At 47.0% G+C, this 22095-nt stretch overlaps 1 protein-coding gene across 1 annotated transcript in view; it reads left to right on the top strand.

The window, feature by feature from the left end:
* LOC113583267 (E3 ubiquitin-protein ligase SMURF2) overlaps positions 1-22095 on the top strand; it is a 38492-nt gene that overhangs the window by 13725 nt on the left and 2672 nt on the right. Inside the window, exons 2-19 of the mRNA XM_035528781.1 lie at positions 652-690; positions 1739-1847; positions 9426-9559; positions 10716-10781; positions 10987-11071; positions 11588-11671; positions 12210-12412; positions 13432-13516; positions 13648-13806; positions 13975-14031; positions 17467-17653; positions 19395-19498; positions 19920-20034; positions 20235-20413; positions 20621-20758; positions 21296-21416; positions 21653-21854; positions 21946-22021. Of these exons, the coding sequence (XP_035384674.1) occupies positions 652-690; positions 1739-1847; positions 9426-9559; positions 10716-10781; positions 10987-11071; positions 11588-11671; positions 12210-12412; positions 13432-13516; positions 13648-13806; positions 13975-14031; positions 17467-17653; positions 19395-19498; positions 19920-20034; positions 20235-20413; positions 20621-20758; positions 21296-21416; positions 21653-21854; positions 21946-22021 (2143 nt within the window). The remainder of the gene's footprint in view (positions 1-651; positions 691-1738; positions 1848-9425; positions 9560-10715; positions 10782-10986; positions 11072-11587; positions 11672-12209; positions 12413-13431; positions 13517-13647; positions 13807-13974; positions 14032-17466; positions 17654-19394; positions 19499-19919; positions 20035-20234; positions 20414-20620; positions 20759-21295; positions 21417-21652; positions 21855-21945; positions 22022-22095) is intronic.

Here is a 22095-nt window from a genome sequence, read left to right as displayed (position 1 = left end):
CTAGAAGCACCCAGTGGAATGGATTCTTTATTTCTTTATTTTTGTCCTAGCCACTATCACCTTTGGCCTCCTCTTTAGAGAGCTGTTCTTGTTTTTTCAATAAAGGTGTGTTTTGATAACAGAATTAAACTGAATCTTTGCTGGTAACCAGATAACATGTTTGAGGAGAGAAAACAGCAAATTTGTAAATTCACCCAAATCAAACATGCACCTAGATCTAGATTTTATAGACGTTACGAATTTTCATCTTTGTATTTACCTCAAATAGTTCTGAAATTCTCAGCCAGCCAATGGTTGCTGTTAATTTGCAGGTTTGGGATTATGAAGCTTTGGTTGACGGTGCAGCTGGTTTAGCCCGTGCTGTTGTGGTCTGATCCAGCAGATGTTCTTGTGGATCTTTCCTGTTAAGGAGCCATCAGTAGCACAAGCAGGCAACAATAATGCAAAAGTGGGCATAAGATTTGAAAAGCAACAAAAAAACAGCAAATATGAAAGCCATCTAGAAGTTATTTGCATTAAATGTCATTTTTTATTTTCTTGGGTTTGTTTGTGTATATGGAAATTAAAATGTCATTATTTCCAGAGTTTTGGTGCATTAAAGGTGTCCTGTTTAAATCCAGATTTTCATGTTACTTGTCTCTTTCCCTCTAGTTCTCTGTGCGAAGAACTTGTCCAAGAAGGATTTCTTCAGTAAGTAACTAGTTTTAAGTCTCCCGTCACTCCTGTTATGAGTGTTGTACCTGTGCCTGCTCTGCGTTGACTTCAGCCATTTAAAAGTCACAGTGAGGAGAGCACTGGCTGTTTATCCCCAGCCCCTGGCATGGCTGAGAGTGCCGCCAGGGAGAGGCTATTGCAGGAGTTCAGGAGACTAAGGAAATTCTGTTAATTTTCTTATTTCTCAGAAAATCGAACTGTGTATGTGTGCCTATGTCTTGATACATGTATGACAGGTGGACTAAAAAATGGCAGGTTTCCAGAGAAATAAAATGTTTTGGACAGAGGTGCTTAATCAATTGTGAAAGCAAAGTGCTTAATTTGGTAATCTGATGATGATTTTATTATTGGATGAACTGCCTTGATCTCACGGAGCTTCAGAAGCACTTTGCTTGCACTTCTAATGAAGGACCTCTGCCCAAATTGTTCTGTATCTCTGGAAACCTTATGAACTACACACACACACACACACACACACACACACACACACGTGCATAGAACATCATTCAGCGGGTCTTAATGATAAAGAACACTAACATATAGTGTCATAGCCTGAAGCCTCTATAGCCTCTAGCACTACATACAGACCCCCCACAAATCCATCATTATCATCATGGTTTCACACTGATGCAGAACCTGTGCCCTTCCTGGAGAGATTGTTTGAATTACAAGTTACTCTGTGTTTGTGTTTGTTCATTTATTTACACATCCACTCTTGTTCCAACAGCTGCTGCTGGTGTGTGTGGGGGTATTCCTTCTGCAAACAAGAGTTTTAAATATTAAAAAACAGATTTCCCCTTATGAATGTGATGATCTCTAATAAATAATATTAATATTGCATTAATAATCAATTAAATTAAGAATAAATAGAATTTACTGTGCAAGGTAAACAATTGTTAACACTATTATAAAGTATTAGAGGGTCATCATACAAGGTTAATATGGTAATTATAGCACATTAGAGTTATTTTATTATATTAAATGGTTTCCATAGGGATGACCTCTGTGTTTTTGTTTGTGTCAGGATTGCCCGACCCCTTTGCTAAAGTGGTGGTGGATGGCTCAGGCCAGTGCCATTCCACGGACACGGTCAGGAACACGCTAGACCCAAAATGGAACCAGCACTACGACCTGTAAGTCCCTCTGTGCGTTCCGGATCGGGATCACCGAGGCCCTCAATCCCAACCTGGTCCGGGTTTTTGGTTTGTCCGTGCGGTTTAGTTCCGACAGCTTGGCCACGCTGCTCCGCATCTGTAGCTACTTGCGGGTGAAGATTCATGATCGCTCTCAGCTGTGGAACAATAGTAATGTTATGTTACTGCCTTCTCGATCATTCATTTAACCGGCCTGTTGTACTGCTGCCTCGCGCGTCAAGTGGTGTTATCACCCAAGCCTTCGTGTTCTGTTCGGCTTTCTGCTGATTGTTTAGACAGAACTGAACGCACCAGCTCATCTGCCAAACCGCAATCCATTGTGAATGCGGGCAGTTACAGGAATTAATGTAATTTTAGGAAATGTTCCTTTTCTGATTCCCTGATCGACTCCCGTGACATGTTTTGGAGGTTCCTGCGGTGGAGATGCGTTCTGTTATGAAGCAGTCACTCACGCCGTAATGCAATAGCAACACACGAGAGCTTCAGCAGCTGGTGCCGTTCAGAACGCGTGTTTATCGACTGTGTCTTCTCGTCGTTCTTGGATTTTGGACTCGGACGTGTTGTCAAGAAATTCCTGGGAGGACCCAAAGGCCCTGCTGGCAACGGAGCTCAACAGAATTGCAAAACAGAAACTATGTGCTGTTTCTCTCCTCCTTTTCTCTCTTTCAGCCTCCCCCCCTCTCCTTTTTTGGCATGCAGGCCATGGAATGGAGCGACTGATTTTTGTCGGTGTGTTTTCAAACGCGATGATTACATCATCAGTTAGGGCGAAGCAGCCTCTGGCTCAGGGTACCTGGCATCACACACCACACAAGACAGTTCAGGTTCTCTGTGTGATGGTGTTGCGCTGTGTTCAGGCTGCCTGTGTGACGCTGTGTTCAGGCTATCTGCGTGATGCTGTGTTGGGCTGTGTTCAGGCTGTCTGCGTCACGATGTGGTGAGGTGTGTCTAGCCTGTCATGCTGCACACACAACATTACTGTGAGTGAGTGACAGTATTTGTTGTTAGAATGAATATTAAAAAGTAGAAAAAGAGTAATGTTATTGAATGTGTAAAGGGTTTTGAGTGTGTTGCACATGTGCATATTATTGTGTGGACCTGCAGCCTTGGCCAAATGTTTTGTCTTTTAAAAGCAAAGTACACTGTGTCTGCAGTCTGAACCCAGCACACGCCGTGTCTGCATACTAAAGTATCTGGGCTCACATGCTGTATTTGACCTTTTAACCTTAGTTCTGTCAAATAAAACCACTCACATTCCAGGATGTCACAAAGAAGGGCCTAAACGCGCAGCCTGCCGAGTTTGCTTTTAACATATCTGATCTGAGACCTGAGTCCTAGGCAACTATGGCGGCACGTGCACAACGCGAGGCTCAGCGTCTCCAGTTTTTGCTTTTTAGTAGTAATTAGCTTACTGGTTACCAGCTTATTTATCACAAACTGTCAGGCAAGCAGCTCCTACAGCCCACAGATGCTACTTGATATCGGTTCCAATGGCATAAATGGTTTTAGTGATCTGATGGTCCCTCAAGAAATCTCCATAACACCGTGGACTGTTCAACCAACCCCCTCAGCTGGGTGCAGCGAGTGAAGGCGCAGGGATCGTAAACAAAAGCGAGGAAAGCGTGGGGGACTGGGGACTAAAGTACGGCTAAACCCGCATCGACCACCACTTCCCAGCATTTTTCTTGCCAACGTTCAGTCTCTGGCGAACAAAATGGACGAACTCCAGCTCTGGATTACAACACAGAGATGGATCATGGAGTGCAACATCATGTTTCTGATGGAGACGTGGTTGAACAGTGACATTCCCAACAGCGCAGTGGAGCTGGATGGGCGCAGCTTGTTTAGAGCGGACAGAGTGGCAGAAGACTCCGGTAAGAGTAAAGGAGGAGGGCTGTGCATTTATGTAAGCAAATCATGGAATACGGACTCCACTATAACTGAAAGTCATTGCTCTGTGACTCTGGAATATTTGATGATTAAGTGTAGACCTTTCTATTTACTGAGAGAGTTCTCTAATATCGTCGCCACTGCTGTTTACATGCCTCCCGACGCGAATGCCAAGTTAGCCATGGAAGAGTTGAGTGCAGCAATCAGCAAACAAGAAGCTGCACAACCAGACAGTTTTTATTGTTGCGAGGGACTTCAATAATGCAAATTTAGGAACTGTGCTGCCTAAATTTCATAAAAATGTCTCCTGCCCAACCAGAGGAGACAAAACTTTGGATCAGGTTTACATGAACATTGTAGAGCCATGCAAGGCTGTTCCCCTCCCCAATCTGGGACAGTCCAATCACCTCTCGTTGTTCCTGCTCCCCAGGTATGTGCCACTCAAACGTGTGAAAATGGCAACAAAGGCTGTGTGGGCAGAAGGGGCCGTCTCCTCTCTGCAGCATCAGTTTCATAACACTGACTAGAGTATGTTCTCCTCACAAGCCACTGTGGACTCTCACACAGACCTGAACAAATACACCTCTGCTGTCACAGACTATATAAACTCATTTACTGATAATGTCACCACTGGCAGATATGTGAAGATCTTTCCTAATCTGAAGGCCTGGATGAATGCCGAAGTTCGCCTACTGCTGAAGGCACGAGACATTGCTTTAATGGCCCGGGATGCTGAGGCCTACAGCTCAGCCAGGGCCAACCTGAAAAGGGGCATTAGGAAAGCCAAACACACCTACAAACTATCTATTGAGGAGCACTTCCACAGCTCTGACCCCCACCGCATGTGGATGAGCATCCGGTCCATCACATGCTATAAACCACCCCCACCAACTCTTCCATCTAGCAGTGCATCATTCCCGGATGAGCTTAATCAGTTTTTAAGCTCGTTTTGATCACAGCAATAGACAACTCACCACATGGGATGGGCCTCCTCCTCATAAGGGTGAACCTCCCATGTTATCCACTGAGGATGTGCGTTCAGTACTGAACAGAGTAAACGCACGGAAAGCTGCTGGCCCTGATGTCGTTCCAGGATGCGTCCTCAGAGCGTGTGCAGAACAGCTAGCTCAGGTCTTCACCGACATTTTCAATCTGTCACTGGCTCAGGCTGCTGTTCCAACATGCTGGAAGACATCCACCATCACACCAGTGCCAAAGTGGTCTTCTGCAGCATGTCTGAATGACTTGCGCCCTGTTGCACTCACTCCCATCATTCAGCTTCATTCTGAACACTGGTATGACGCAGGGCTGTGTGTTGAGCCCTCTGCTCTTCTCCTTGTTCACCCACGACTGTGTGATCTAACATCATTAAGTTTGCAGATGACAACTGCGATCGGACACGTCAGCAATGATGAAGCAGCCTACAGGGAGGAGATCCAGCATCTGGCAACCTGGTGCTCCACCAATAACCTCTCCCTCAACAACAAAAAGACCAAAGAACTCTTTGTGGACTACAGGAAGACCAAAGGCTGCACACACTCTCTTGTTCATATCAATGGAACAGAAGTGGAGTGTGTTTCCAGCTTCAAGTTCCTGGGCGTCCACATCTCTGAGGATCTTTCATGGACACTCAACACATCTTATCTTCAGGAAGAACCTTCTGTCTTCTCAGATCCTGACTAACTTTTATCGCTGTACCATTGCGAGTGTTCTGACCAACTGTGTGACTGTGGTATGGTGGTTCCACTGTGGCTGACAGGAAGGCCCTGCAAAAGGTGGTGAAGAATGCTCAGCGCATCGTTGGTGCACAGCTCCCTGCCATTGGAAGCATTCACCACCAGCGCTGTGTGCGCAAAGCATGCAGCATCATCAGGGACTCCTCCCACCCCAACCACACACTGTTTAACCTCCTACCATCTGGGAGGAGATACAGGAGCATCCGTGCTAGAACCAGTTGGCTCGGGTCCAGCTTCTTTCCATTCACCATCACTTTACTTAACTCTACAATACACTGATAAATACTGCTGCCCCTACACCGACTTATTTATATTTAGTATTCACCATACTGGATATAGTGTATACATCATATACTACTGTTTATATCTATACTGTACATACTATGTAAAGATACACTGCAAGTATTCACTATATTATTGTACGTACTACCTACATTGTACGTACTACCTACACTGTTAATTATTTTGTTATACTTAATATATTATGTATATATCCTGTTATACTTTATATATCTCACATATCTTGTTATACTTTAACATTTAGTTCTGTCTAGAGTTGCATTAACTTTCCCCAAAATCTTGTATTGATGATTGGAGATTTGGACCATTGCGCAAAGTCTTCTCCAGCACATCTCAAAGATTCTCCATGGGGTTCAAGTCTGGACTCTGTTGTTGGCCAATCCATGTGTGAAAATGATGTCTCATGCTCCCTGAGCCACTCTTTCACAATTTGAGCCCGCTGAATCCTGGCATTGTCATCTTGGAATATACCCATGCCATCAGGGAAGAAAAAATCCATTGATGGAATAACCTGGTCATTCAGTATATTCAGGTAGTCAGCTCACCTCATTCTTTGGGCACATAACGTTGCTGAACCTAGACCTGACCAACTGCAGCAACCCCAGATCATAGCACTGCCCCCACAGGCTTGTATGGTAGGCTCTAGCCATGATGGGTGCATCACTTCAACTGCTTCTCTTCTTACCCTGATGCGCCCATCACTCTGGGACAGGGTAAATCTGGACTCATCAGACCACATGACCTTCTTCCATTGCATCCATTGAAGTCAATCTTTATGCTCCCTAACAGATTGAAGCCATTTTTCCAGTTAGCCTCACTGACGAATGGTTTTCTTAAGGCAACACAGCTGTTTAGTCCCAATCCCTTGAGTTCCCTTCGCATTGTGCGTATGGAAATACTTCCACTATTAAACATATCTCTGAGTTCTACTGCTGTTTTTCTACAATTTGATTTCACCACACGTTTAAGTGATTGCTGATCACAATCATTCAAGATTTTTTTCCGACCACGTTCCTTCCTCGAAAATATTTCCCCATTGTCCTTCCACTTTTTAATAATGCGTTGGACCGTTCTTAACCCAATTTTAATAGTTTCAGCAATCTCCTTAGATGTTTTCTCTACTTGATGCATGCCAATAAGTTAACCCTTCTGAAACAGATTAACATCTTTTCCATGATCACAGGATGTGTCTTTCAACATGGTTGTTTAACAAATGAGAAGCTACTCAGCTAAGCATCAGTTAGGGTTAAATCATTTGTTGCTAGCTGAAATATAATCACCCATGCAGTAATTATCCAATGGGAGGCTCTTACCTGTTTGCTTAGTTAAATCCAGGTGGTGACCTTTTTTATGGCCAAGCAGTGTATATTTAGAAACAATTTTTACATATATATTTTATATATAATACGATAGTTATATACTTGGGCACATTCTGGCACTCTTCTGTTTTGTACATTGTAACTATTTGCACTTCTGGTAGATGCTAACTGCATTTCGTTGCCTTGTACTTGTACTGAGCAATGACAATAAAGTTGAATCTATCTATCTATCTGAGATCAGCTACCCCCCCAGACAATACACTACCCCTCAATGAGATCCAAATTAATGCTGTCCAGACCCTAATCTGAATCTTTGTTGTTTGTTTAGATCCAGTGTGAGGTGAGGTTTTCACCGCTAACTTGCTAACCAACCTCTTATAGGAGACACCTGAGGACATGCTGAACTTCAGGTCTCCTTGTACTTTCGGTGTGTAGGTCTTCATAGGTTTAACATTTTAAAGTCCCCAATACGACCCCCGACCGTGACATGTAACATCTAAAGATACCACTGCCTCTGCACAACATCCCCAAGTCTAGTGTGAGAGAGTGCAGTACTCACCCCCCCCCCCCCCCCGGAGTTTGTAATTAGTCTGTCTACTCACATAATGTGTTTGTTAATTACCGGAGGAATGTAAGGAGTTCACACTTGAGCGCTTCACCCGCCTAACTCTTGTGGAAGTGCAGTGTGATTTGATTTTTAGCAGCCAGCATCCCTCGCATCCCCAACCCCCCCACTAGCCCACTAGGGTTATTGAGGCAGCATTCACTCACACATACAGTCAGACACACACATACACACGTCGCATAAAGTTCCCTCTGTACTAAGAACAGGTGGCGGCAGTACCCCTGAGACTAAGTGGGTGTTGCTGTCTTGTCTTTGTCTTAGCTTGTGTGTCTGCATATGTGTGCATGTGAATCTGTGTTTTGTTTGTCTCTGTCTGCTGTGCGTGCGTGCGCAAGGTCGGTCGGTCTCAGGTGTGCAATGGGCATGGTGTCTAAGGTGAGTGTGACTGTGTTTTCTCAGGCAGGTGCATGCGTGCATGTCACGCCACACTCGGCCAAAGCTTACGCTTCTGCATCGCCCACCCCCCATCCAGGGCTCCACCACGGCCGTTAAGTACAGTCAGTGTTGTGCGCTGTTCTGTTTTCCCTACATCAACACACCACAAGCATTTCACAGCTTTACCAAACCACCGACTCTGAACTCCCAGTGAACCAAACTGGACTTCAGTGCCAGCCAGCAGCAGAAGAAACTGGGACTTGACTTTACTGGGTGGACCAGTTAAGAGCTAATATTTCCAAGTTCACATCCTAGAAGAGAACATGACGATGACCCCCACACAGACCATGTGTTGCTTGTACATGTGCATGTTTGTATTCGTGTGTGTGTGTGTGTGTGTGTGTGTGTGTGTGTGTGTGTATAAAAGTAATGGGATAAAGGTTTGGGCGACTGCTCCAGGTGTGTGCCAGCACTAGATCTGATGTGCAGTGGAAACTCCATTAGTCTTGAGTGTGGTTTAGCGATACTCCTATCTGGAGGAGCAGGAAAGAGGGAGAAAAAGAAGGGATGCAATTAGCGACTTCCATAGAAATGTCTGTCCGCCTTCCTGTCTGTCTGCCTCCGTGTATGCATGTAAGCTGAGTCAGCCCTCTAGACAAATCGCCAAGCTCCACAGAGTCAGTTTGTGAGGCTGTATGACTGGTGGCATGCAAATAACAGGACCGTGTGTGTGTGATTTTGTTCTTCTATGAAGCCATGTGAAATGAGGTTTTGTTTTGTTTTTTTTAAATGTAAAAGATTTATGAATGCAGCTTTTTAAAATTTGTATCGTAAATCTTCCCGATTAATGTTCAGGAAAGGCCCCAGATTTCCTGGAGCTTCTTCCTTATAGCTGCTGGAATAACAATGACATGTAGCTGGATGGAGATCAGACACCTGGTTCTGTCTAGTGTCCACTACCACCATACTGCTTTGCCTTTCCACATCCGTACTGCAGTAACACAGAGCGCGGGTGGGGGTGGAGGTTTATGTGATGACAGTAAGATACGGGTGGAGGAGGTGGTGGTTCTTTTTGAATTTTGTCAGTATTTCATTGTAATAAGTGATGTTCGTTTTCATGTCCTAATTTCATGTGATGTGATATAGTCTCATTTAACGGGACGTGCAACTCAACAGGACCACAGTATTTATGATTTCACTAGGAGCTTAATAATTGTTGAACCCATGAATCTCCCTCCCTCTCTCTCTCTCTCTCTCTCTCTCTCTCTCTCTCTCTCTCTCTCTCTCTCTCTCTCTCTCTCTGTGTTCTCAGGTACATTGGGAAGCTGGACTCCATCACCATCAGCGTGTGGAACCATAAGAAGATCCATAAGAAGCAGGGTGCAGGATTTCTGGGCTGCGTGCGCCTCCTCTCCAACGTCATCAACCGCCTCAAAGACACCGGCTGTAAGTCGCTTGTGCGTGTGTGTGTGTCGGGCTGTTGAAGGGGAGTGGCCCTGGCTCACTTAGATCCACACTCCCCATGGCTTGTGGTATTATTGATATCTACATTGTTAAGGCACAGATCACTGTTGTTCCCCCTGATCATCCAGGAACTTCTCTACCATTACACTGAGGCTAGATACCCATATGGATGTCTTGCTTCATTCTCTCACACACACACACACACACACACACACACACACACACACACACACACACGTCCGTAGGGTGTCTCAGGAGGGGAAGGCCAAGGTGGTGGTGCCAGCCTGACTGGCGGAGGGTGGGGGTGGGTGAGTCTGTGGAGACCAGCCAGGCAGACTGACTCAGTCTTCTCCTTCTTTGGGGAGGGAGAGGGAGACACACAAGCCACAGCAGCCCCCATCTGAAACACACACACACACACACACTCACGCCAGATAGACATACACGGGCAGACAGAGACAGTTGGGGATACAGACAGACCAGAGAATGAGCCACGGTGGTAATGTTCCCCAAGGACTCCAGGGATGTGTGTGAGGTTGTGCGGTACATGTTGGTGACTGTGTGAGGTTGTGCTGTATAAAGTTGTGTAGTGAGTTTGTGTATGTGAGTTTGTGCTGTGTGGTATTTCGAAAGTGACTGATTTAGCCTCAGGAAGTTTCTCTCACCACAGATCTCCACAGATCTTCACATAGCTCTCTGACAGCGAGACTTTGTCTCCTCCAATATGCATGCTCTCTCACACACACACGCGCGCGCACGCACACACACACACAGGATACAGAGCTGTGCTGTTTTCTAGGAACTTTGTGTGTGTGTGTGAGTGAGTGAGTGAGCATGCATATCCATCTGTCTATGCATGCAGCACCAGAAAGGGAAAACCACATTTTATGTCTGGCCATCCCGACATGTCTCTCATTCAGCGTTTCCCGCCATGTGCTGATGTGGCATCAGTGGAGTTAAAGTCAAAAGGCAGCAGTTCAAACTAACTGAGCTAGTCTCCGTGTAGGTCAGGTGTCAGACTGAAACCATTTTGCTGCAGTACGATCACCGCTCATGATGTGAAGAAGAGTGATAATAAGAGTTTTGGATTTATTGGTGAAAGTGATAATTGGATAATTGGGTTGTTTTTGATTAACAGATCAGAAACTGGACCTGAACAAGCTGGGACCCAGTGATAACGACACCATCAGAGGACAGATAGTGGGTGAGTAGAACATCCAGACATCCAGTCTATTTGGCCCTTCTCCCTCTCTCTCTCTCTCTCTCTCTCTCTCTCCCTTTCCCCCCCTTCATCTTTTCTCTCTAACTGCCCTGCCCCCAGCTGTAGCTATAGCTGAATCAAGCTCTCAAACTGTTTGTAATTGTGTGCGTGCGTGTGCGTGTGCGCGCGCGCGTTTGTGTTTGTGTAGTGAGTCTGCAGTCCAGAGACAGAATAGGAGCAGGAGGACCCTTGGTGGACTGTAGCCGGCTGTTTGACAATGACTTACCTGATGGGTTTGTACCTGCACCTAAACACACCCACCTGCCACACTGACAGTTATACTGATGCAACCTAGCTCCCTTCAGCTTCACACACATTCAGCCCAGCTTCCTTCAGCTTCACACACTCACACAACCCAGTTCCCTTGAGCTTCATACTACACACAATCACTCAACCCAGCTCCCTTCAGCTGCACACACATTAGCTGCATTCCATACCCCAGGATCTCTTTGCAGTGTCTTTGACTTCCCTACATAATGATGTGATGTGGGTCAAGGGTACTGTAGTCCATTAAATCCCTTAATGCTAAATGCACTGCAGCGGAATCGCACAGAAGACATTGAGTCTTTTCTTTGGCATACATGAAATGTATATCTGTAATATCGATCCAAACATTTTTGCATAAACAAATCAAATATCTGGTTAATGTTGGCAAAACAGCTTGTATAATTATAGCCAGTAATTACCTCAGGACACTTAATGTTAGCTAACCAGGCGAAAGTTACTGAGCTGAATTCATCTGTGTCCAGCTGGGAGGAAAGGAGAACCGCCACTGGCAGGATTCAGTACCTGAATCACATCACACGGACCACGCAATGGGAGAGACCAACCAGGTGAGAAGGTGCTATTCCATGTGCCTCCTTCTCTGTTTCTGATCTCACTGGTTGATTTCATTCGTGTAAGGTCCCTAATTAGAAAGGGTGTGTGGAGGAGCATGCATACACACACGCATGCATTTGCACACACATCCTTATCCTCTGTATATGCCCACACAAACCCCTCTCTATTTTTCTCTTTCTCCCACACATACTTTCACATCCACAACCCTATTCTCACTTTATGCGTGTGTGTGTGTGTGTGTGTGTGTGTGTGTGTGTGTGTGTGTGTGTGTGTGTGTGTGTGTGTGAGAGTGCATGCACTCTCTCACATCCTTCCCAGCCCCACACACAACCTCTTATGTAATTGCATTGACTAACAATCTCTCACATTCTAACTTTTTCAGCTACATAAGCATCTATACTGCTTCCTCCTCTTATCATGCTGTTTTCTGTTCTACTGAACCACACAGTCTAATTGAGAGACACACACACACACACTCCTGTTTCCTAGAAGCTTAGGCCTCTTCTCTCTGCTTACGCGCATGCGGTTTAGGCCTGCATCGGAGTACTCGAGCCCTGGCCGGCCCCTAAGCTGTGTGCTGGATGAGAACACGCCTATCCTGAGCCCCAACGGGGCCACCAGCATCATGTCTGGGGACGCCAGGGCCCAGGAGAGGCGCGTACGCTCCCAGAGACACAGGAACTACATGAGCAGAACACACCTCCACACACCGCCAGACCTGCCGGAGGGATACGGTTAGTGCGCACACGCGCGCGCACACACACTTGTATGTAAGTGTTCACAGAACCGCCTCATGCTGGGTGAGGTACAGGGACATTACATGCACTCTGGATACACAGTGGTGTTCAACTGAATCCAGTATGTAGTCATCCATGCAAGGGGGTGCAGGATTTGCACGCCTGCCAGTAACGTCTGCAGCAGCAGGTGAGGTGAAGAAGGTTCTGGGTTGCTTTCTTTTTTTTTTTTTCTTTGCAGGCCGATGACTTTTCCGCTACCTCTGTTTGTTTTGCATGTCAAACGTTCCCTGGTACACAGATGGAAATGCACTGCAGAGCGCTTTTTCTGTCTGGCATGCAAGCACGGCGGGCGAACGGTGAGGGCCTCCCAGATGTCTGTGCCCTTATAAGGGCCATCAGTGTCCGAGACGGCCTTCATCACTTCCATGTGTGCGCATGTTCCAATACCAGATCCTTCAGTGTTACTGAGCCGTTACATACACACACAAACGTGCGCGCGCACACGCACACACACTATTTATTTATTTAGAATCCCTTTGTATCGCTGTACTCTGGAGTGGAATTTGGTACTCAAGACCCAGGCCAAATCTCTGATGCCTAAAAAAGGATTTCAGAAGAGGAATCTAGAACTTGTGTGTTCTAGAAATGGATTCGATTTTAGAGCAGGCATAGAAAGTACAGTCCAGTGCACCTCCTGAAACTCCAGAAGTTGGTTCTAGAGTTGCGTGTAGAGCTCTGTTAAGGTAAAAGGTAGAGGGTGAAGATGAAGATGGGCTGAGGACAGTCTGCTTCTATTGAAGCTCAACCAAACAGAAACCTCAAATGTGACACACACACACACGGTTTGACAGAGGAACCATACCACGTGACACAGTTTACTCCAACACTCTTCATCCCATCGTATATACTGGAAGCTGCGTTCACACTTTGCAGACCTTCATCTGTGAGAACGGTGTGTTCTTGCCCCAACGACTGACTGCTCTGACATTCTTGACTTTCTCCCTGTGTTACTGCAGAGCAGAGAACCACCTTGCAGGGCCAGGTGTACTTCCTCCACACGCAGACCGGCGTGAGTACGTGGCACGACCCACGTGTGCCCAGGTAACCCCCTACACCTGCACACCTACACCCCTTTATACCGTGCCCCTGCTCAGATGACGCCGTGTGTGTGTGTGTGTGTGTGTGTGTGTGTGTGTGTGTGCGCGCGTGTGCGTGTGCGTGCGCGCGCGCAGAGATCTTAGTAACGTTAACTGTGAGGAGCTTGGCCCGCTCCCGCCAGGCTGGGAGATCCGCAACACGGCTACTGGCCGGGTCTACTTCGTAGACCACAACAACCGAACTACGCAGTTTACAGACCCACGTCTCTCTGCCAACCTGCACCTAGTGCTCAAGTGAGTCTGGCCTTGGTCTCTTGTGTCATTCTGAGGAAACTATAGCACTGGTGGGGGTGATTATTATAATAATAATAATAATAATAATAATAATAACGATGATGATAACGACAACAGTGATGACTCACCCATCAACACCTTTCTAACTCTCTCTTCCTGGTTTTCTAGCAGTCCCAGTCCAAATGGATCTCGTACCTGCCTGGAGAGCACAAACTCAAATGTCAGGTAGGACCTTGTCCTGTCTTCCGTTTCCTCTGATCATGTGTGCAGCTGTAGAGAGGTGTGTGTGTGTGTGTGTGTGTGTGTGTGTGTGTGTGTGTATAATTTTCCTCAGCGTTGCAGCTGTATAGGGGTGTGTGATGCTCTGTATCTGTTCCTCTTGAAGAAGCAGCTTTATTTGCTGCTTTGGCCATCATAAAGGCAGATCATGCAATGAGGCCATGTTAGCTTGTTGGCAGGCCCTTTCCCAGATCTGTAAACATTCTTTACCAACTGGTAGGCAATGTATTAGTTTTCTGAGTTTGTTCCATTGGGGGGGGGGATTGCTGATTGATGTAGACTACTAACAATTAGGAGGGTTAGGGTTCATGTCCGCCTCTCAGATGAGCCCAAATCAGACAGACACCTGGACTTGTGTGTTGCTCTGTGTCTGTGTACTGGTGGTTTTGTGGTTATGGTGTATATGTGACAAGGCTGCAGCTTTGTACAAATTCGAGGAAAAGAATTGATGAAATATCTTGGGTGTGAGAGTGTGTGTTTGTGTGCTGATTGTGGCTATATTAAGACATTCGTTAGACTGGGGTTGGTTGGTTTGTTTGTGAGCTCCTTGCCATGGTGGGGATCCAGGCTGCAAAGCTTCCCCTCACACCTTAAACACACTCTCACCACACTGTGCAGGACGCAATCTCTCCCCTGATCTCTACCATCGCGGGAGCACCCAGCAGCCTCCAGCATGCGCTTCACGACCCAACCAGTGGCCAGTTAATCTAAGACAGCGCTCCGAACTGGATCCAGACCTCCGCAAACATTCAGCTTCACTGTCTAAAGCCACAACCCGCCTCCTTTATTATTCGTGTTTGCATCCGTTCTGCCTATAGGGACACAAACAGCAGCAGTATTGTAATGGCGGTTTTTTTCTTTTTTTTCTTTTTCCTGAAGCACACGTGGGACCTCAGCAACCATTCTCTAAATATATGTGGATTTTCCATCCTGAAGTGGTGGTTTCCATGTAGGACTTTTCTGGGTATGTCTCTGTTGGAAGGGTTTCCTGGAGCTGGATGCCGTGGAGTTTTAAGTGGGAATAGGCCTGGGTTAGACTTCCTTCCTTTAAGTCTTCGCTAAACATGACTTTCTAAAGAACTACATTAACCAAAGTGGAAGGCAGAGGAAATGATTGCTGGTCCAGTGAGAAATGGCAAAGGCACACGCATGTTCCCACACGAACAGCCCAGCCCTGTGCACGGGGGAAAACGTCCCTGGCACCAGTGCTAAGCAGCATGGGGATGTATGGTGTGGCCACTGCATAAAGAGTCTTTTGATGGAGGTGTGTGTGTGTGTGTGTGTGTGTGTGTGTGTGTGTGTGTGTGTGTGTGTGTGTGTTTGTGTTTGTTTGTTTGTTTTAAGCCCCGTGTTTATTCCGTCTCACTGGGCCTTTGGCTGTCTGACAAGTTCAGTAGTTCACAGGCCAGCGTACCTTACGGGCTGTCCGCCTACCTGTGCACATAACGCAGAATGGTGAATTCTGTTGCTGTGAATTGGAGAGGATAGTGAACAGATGGTGTTTTTGAGAGATCATCTTAATCAGTAGGTATCTATCCAATGGCCCCCTGAGGCCAACATCAGTAGTCCTGATCTGATGGTACATTGTTGTCCTCAAGCATCAGTTTTGAACTGGAATAAAATAAAGTGGAATCTAGCGCAGATGGCTAAAATGCAATATACTTTAAAATCTAAAAGAAATTTGACTAACTTGTGCAGCAGAACTATAGGGCCATCGTACACAAAATGATTCTTGCATTCTTTTGTTCATTTGGCATCAAGTTCCATGTACAGAGCTCTGGTCTGACCATAGGACTGCCAGACATAAGTTGAATTACACCTTGCGTCAAAATGGCTTCATTATCTCATGTTGGCGCGCCACCAAGCAGAGAACCGGCACGTTTTGTAAAGCCTCCTGTCTTTTTACATCCTTTTTCTCCTTCGCTTGTGGTTTATGACCTCAGGCGCTGCCCTTCGATGACATGAGAGGGGTCCGACAGCCAGCCAGCGAAAGACGGACCAGCCTTCTTAATTACACAGCCTCACCGAGAGCCCGGACACACGTTTTAAGGTCTAGTCCAAATAGAGCTAACCAAGTGAGGTTTTTGTTCTATATTTTTAAAAGTGCCATTGGAAAGGGTGGGCGTTACCGCACGGTGCTCCATGTCTGAAAACCACGCTGGCAGAAGTGCTGATGTTTATTCTCTGCGGTTGGTGCCGTGACCCAGTAAACTGGCTGTAGTCCTTTTTTTTGGGGGGCGGGGAAATGTGGGGCTCCTGTATGAGCCACTCTCTGCAGCACACGTGTGACATCCCCATCACGGCCCAGGATTCTTCAGCAGACGCCAGCTTTCTAACAGTGGCAGTTGCCTTTAGGATGTTCAGGAAAAGAAGCACCAGGACAGACGGGGTCATTCTAGAGACTTCCTGACAGGCCCAGTGAGTGTAGGGCTGCATCTGTTGAATTGAAGCAGTGTCGGACTGGAAGGCTTTGGGCTTTCCCATTGCTGTCTGCTTTGCCCCAGACTTTTATTTTATTTATTTATTCAAGAACCATTTAAGGCAATCGCAGTGTACTTAACATAATGACTAAGTAAACCATAGAACCTCTCTAGTGCACTTCCTCCCAAAAGCCCTTAACTGTGTAAATGTTCTCTAAGATACATTCACCACACAGATCCCAAATGGCTAAATGTATTAAAGGAACACACAAACCCCACCAGGACTGGGCAACACGGTATTATACCATGTAATATATCCGCGGTAGGTGTAGGCAACATGGAGTGGCCAGTTTTCAAAGACCACATCATGCGTCATTTGGAAAGATGCAAGAAAAAGAAAGAACAGACGACCTTAAGAAATGTAAAAACTTTGGGCCTTAAAAGAAGACGACCGGTTTGAAAACTGGTCTGCTGTGGTTTATAGTCTGAACTGCGTCTTTGCTGCGTCAGCTAGTTCCTGAGGCTTGCACGGGCTGTGGGGATGATGCAGGTGTGTGGAGGCTTGGTGTGGACAGTTCAGGACGTGTTCGGGTGAGGCCGTGTGGCTGCTGTACCGTGCTGGTGCCTCGGAGCCCGTGCACATCTCCACTTCTTTGTCTCCTTCTCCCTCTTTTCCTCCCTTGGTTCTTTCTCTGCCTCTTTCTCCCTCCCTCAGGAAGGATGCTGAGGGATTGGGTGGCGTTGAGTGACGTTGCCAGAATTGACAGCATAGGCACAAGTTTGATCTCCTTTATTTTCAGCTGGGCAGGAATTGGAGCAGGCCTCTCACTTTGCTGCGTGCAGTAACAATTCACATGGTCCTGGTTTACAGAGGCCAGTTGAAATATTGAAATGATCATCTCCATTTCTTTTTCTCTCTGTCTTTCTGTGGCTTTGCATCTCTCTCTGTCTCCCTGTCCAGCCGTCACTCCCAGCTGAGCGAGCAGCTGGCTCTGGCCGGCCTGCCAGAGGAGGCCGAGTGTCTGACGGTCCCCAAGTATAAGCGCGACCTGGTGCACAAGCTGAAGGTGCTTAGGCAGGAGCTGGTACAGCAGCAGCCGCAGGCAGGCCACTGCCGCGTGGAGGTCTGCAGGGAGGAGATCTTCGAGGTAAGACACACACACCCACGCGCACACACACACCCCAAGCCATTGTGCGTCCCAGGAACACAGCAGGCACTGTGGAGGGCAGCCTGCTTCCTCAGCACGAAATCCCATGCGGGCAACTCTGTGGGGTTATAAATAAAAAGCGCTTGGCATGTGATGAGGGAAAACTGTTCATCGTGCACTCGTCATAACGGCTATAAAACAACAGGACAGCTTTTGAAGTAAGTCCTTCCACAAAGCAAACATTTTATCTCATACGTAGAAAAAGAAATGTTTTACAAGAAGACGGTTTCTAAGAAGAAAAGTATGTTGGGGGGGGGGAAAAAAAGGCTCCTTGCAGTGTTGAAGGGATGGACCCAGGTCAGGTGCATTATGGGAGCGCTGTGCCCGGCCTTCCCGGAGGACCGTTCTGGATATAGAATCCTTCAGCTCAGAACGTCCGTACACTTGAAAACCTATTCTCTTCTTTCCTCCTCTCTCCTCCCCTCACGCCTGTCATATGGTTCTTGGAAAGCAGGAATTCCTGCTGTATGATGTCAGCGGGGAACGGAACGGGGCTGGGGTTGTGGGGGCAGGGAGGGTTGAGTGCGGAAGGATGGAGAGACCGATATGGACGCTGGGCCTGAACCAAGCTTCAGAACTCTCGCCTCGGCAGCCAGCAGTGAAAAAATGTTACTTCCATGACAGCCTGGAAGCACACACACATACACAGGGCCTTTTCCAGTCTGACATGGCTCAGCAGCTTACGCACATGTGCTCAGAAGGCAGCAGAAGCCAGAGGAATGCGCTGTGTGCCCAGTGCAGCTCCAGACCTGCGTTTGAGTGGAAACACTCAGGTGGTGTTACATGAGCGACTTACAAAAGTGCTTTGTCATTTACTCATAGAATACATCCAGGTACAGTAGGTTAGAATTAAACATACCAATGAACTAGAATACTGTAGAATACAAGGATGAATGCTGATACCTAGAAGTACAAAATACATAAGGTCTCTCTTAAACAATGATAAGTGCTATAAACAATAAGTGCTAGAGTTTGTTAAACAACATAAACAATACCCTACAATAAGTACTAAATTAGTCAGTCAATCTGGGAGCAGTGTCAGTTGTCCGTTAAATATTCTGCAAATAGATGGGTGTTCATGACATTAGAGCGTGCTGTAAGCTCTCCGGGCCTCCCTCCCTCTCTCTCAGTTCAGCTGTCATCATCCCCACGCTTTGTTTTCCTCCCTTCTCAACGGGGCCCGTGTTTCTCGGGAGGGCCCTCGAAAGACTGCGTGGGGAGCAAGCATGTTGCGTTATCCGTGCGTGTCCACTGGGGGCCACGTTTTGCAACACGTTCTCAAAGAGACGGTGGGGTCAGAGTGCTGGTGCAGGACCATCACACTGCTTCATCAACACTTTAAACACTGATTTTGGTTGACGCTTGCACGTTAAAGCTGTTACTTGATCTCAAATAAAATGACTTATTTAACTTTAATTGCACATTTATTGAACTTGGATATCAATATTTAAATGTGTAATTTTGAAATTTGTTGACAAAAAGCTCATAGAGACTGTAAATAAACTGCAGTCCTTCTGACAGCTCTGTGGTGTTCTTGCAAGTTGTTAACTAATAAACATGTTAAATATTTGCTAATTTGCTTTCTGTTAGTCTCATCTCCAGTTGTGAAGTGTTGGAAGTGAATTACTGATTCAAGCTTGTGTGTGTGTGTGTGTGTGTGTGTGCGCATGCGTGCTTGCAGGAGTCATATCGGCAGGTGATGAAGATGAGGCAGAAGGACTTGTGGAAGAGGCTGATGGTGAAGTTCAGAGGAGAGGAGGGGCTTGACTATGGAGGCGTGGCCAGGTACATGGACAGCCACACTCCTTTCCTGACCCTATACAGGGACTAGCTAGCCTCCAAAGAGCTTTAATGTTGTACCAGCATAGCAGCTGCTATTTCCCTGACTTTATCTGCCAATTCTTGGATATTGTAATTGTGGCATGTAGGCGTCGCAATAAAACCGAGTTAAATGAAGAGGCTGTGGTAGGATTAAATGAACTTGGGAGTGCTTGGCTTTAGCTGGGTGGCCGTGGGTCAGTTAGCTCTGCGGCATGCTCTGTTAGCAGCCGTACGTCAGCTCCTAAATATAACCCTCGAAATCTCCCTACAAAAGGCCTCTGAATCAGAATGTACTGCAAGAATCTGGCCTAGCGAACGTTTGCTGACAGTGGCAGAACAGTGTGCAGTGAAAGTGCGTGTGTGTGCTGCTCTGTGATGTCCTCAGAGAATGGCTGTACCTGCTTTCCCACGAGATGCTCAACCCATACTATGGCCTGTTCCAGTACTCCCGTGACGACATCTACACACTTCAGATCAACCCCGATTCCTCAGTCAACCCAGTAAGACTCTCTCTCTCTCTCTCTCACACACTCACACACACACACACACACACACACACACACACACACACACACACACACACACAAATGATCTGATGGATTTCAGACACATTCACGCACGCGCACACACACAGTTCACTTACAAAGCGCTCACGGAGCGAAGCCCTCGCTGAACACCCGTACATGTGCGTCTGGTACAGGAGCACCTGTCGTATTTCCACTTTGTTGGGCGAATCATGGGAATGGCGGTGTTCCACGGCCACTACATTGACGGCGGCTTCACACTGCCCTTCTACAAACAGCTGCTGGGCAAACTCATCACTCTGGACGACATGGAGTCGGTGGACCCCGACCTCTACAACAGCCTTGTCTGGATACTGTGAGTGAACGCCTCCAGCGCAGTCCCACTCCCACACACACTGCGGGCAAGAACTAATAAACATCCTAGTAGCCCTACGACTGTGGGGACACGTTTACTCCACGTGGTTCTTTGTGGTAGCTGCTTTTTGGAGTAGTTACTTTTCCAGACGCATCCAAGTGTCTTGTGTGCAGTCGGACGATGTCAGTGGTATTGTTCTGGTTCCAGGGAGAATGACATCACCGGGGTGCTGGACCACACGTTCTGTGTGGAGCACAGTGCATACGGCCAGATCATTCAGCATGAGCTTAAACCCAATGGCAAGAGTGTCCCAGTCACCGAGGAGACCAAGAAGGAGTATGTTAGGTAGGAGGCCTGCCTGCGCGCGCACACACACACACACACACACACACACACACACACACACTTCCTTCCAGCCCTCCGAGAAAAGGCAGATAGACAGCCACAGCTGGTTCAGAGAGCTGCTGCCTGATTGCCGGTCAGGACATACAGTTGAGTCATATTAACCACACTGCCGTGTCCTTACAGTGGCTTCCAGTGAGTTAGAGACATCATGTCTCATGCTTTAATACATGATTGATTAGTCCCGCCTCAGCATCTGCGGGATTGATCATTAACTAGTGAACTCTATCAGGTGTTGTGGAGCAGGGAAAGCATGACCCTGTGCAGAGCTGGGGTCACGTCTCTCTCCATCCTCTGGGGCCGCTCTGAGTTCTCATGCCTTCCCCCTCGCTGGATTCTTCTCTAATGCTGCTGTTCCCTATTCTGAAGCACTCTGGTACTGTAACTGTATTGGAGCTGTACTGTAACTGTCCTGTAGTTGTTCTATAGTTGTTCTGTAACTGTCCTGTAGCTGCACTGTGCTGTATATCTTCTGTGCAGACTGTATGTGAACTGGCGTTTCCTGCACGGTATTGAAGCTCAGTTCCTGGCTCTTCAGAAAGGCTTCAATGAGGTCATACCACAACACTTGCTCAAGCCTTTCGATGAAAAGGAGCTGGAGGTACGAGAGAGAGAGAGAGAGAGAGAGAGAGAGATATATATATATATATATATATATATATATATATATATATATATATATATATATACACACACACACACACACACACACACACACACACACACACACACACACACACACACACACACACACACACACACACAGTTATCGTAGAACAACAGCTGGGATGGCCAGTGGGTGCCGCGTGAGCTGCAGTATCCCCCCCACCCCCACAGTTGATCGTGTGTGGCCTGGGGAAGATCGACATCCACGACTGGCGGGCCAACACGCGTCTGAAGCACTGCACGGCCGAGAGCAGTGTGGTCAAGTGGTTCTGGAAGGCTGTGGAGTCCTTTGACGAGGAGCGGCGAGCCAGGCTGCTGCAGTTCGTCACCGGCTCCTCCAGAGTGCCCCTCCAGGGCTTCAAAGCCCTCCAGGGTGCGTGCATGTGTGTGCGTGCTGCTGTTAGGTGTTTCTTTCCTAATGTTTTGCTGATTGCGTTCCTTCATCTTGCTGACGTTGTGTTTAGGTGCAGCAGGGCCCAGGCAGTTCACCATCCATCAGATTGACGCAAACACAAACAACTTGCCAAAAGCCCACACGTGGTAAACGCACTTTAGTCCTCTTAGTTCTAGAACACACACACACACCTTCAAAACATGTTTGTCATGTAAATGAC

The sequence above is a fragment of the Electrophorus electricus genome, chromosome 1 (assembly GCF_013358815.1).
Source record: "Electrophorus electricus isolate fEleEle1 chromosome 1, fEleEle1.pri, whole genome shotgun sequence".
Classification (NCBI taxonomy): domain Eukaryota; kingdom Metazoa; phylum Chordata; class Actinopteri; order Gymnotiformes; family Gymnotidae; genus Electrophorus; species Electrophorus electricus.
The sequence above is the reverse complement of the archived record's forward strand: the minus strand, read 5'-3'. Positions and strand labels throughout refer to the sequence as shown.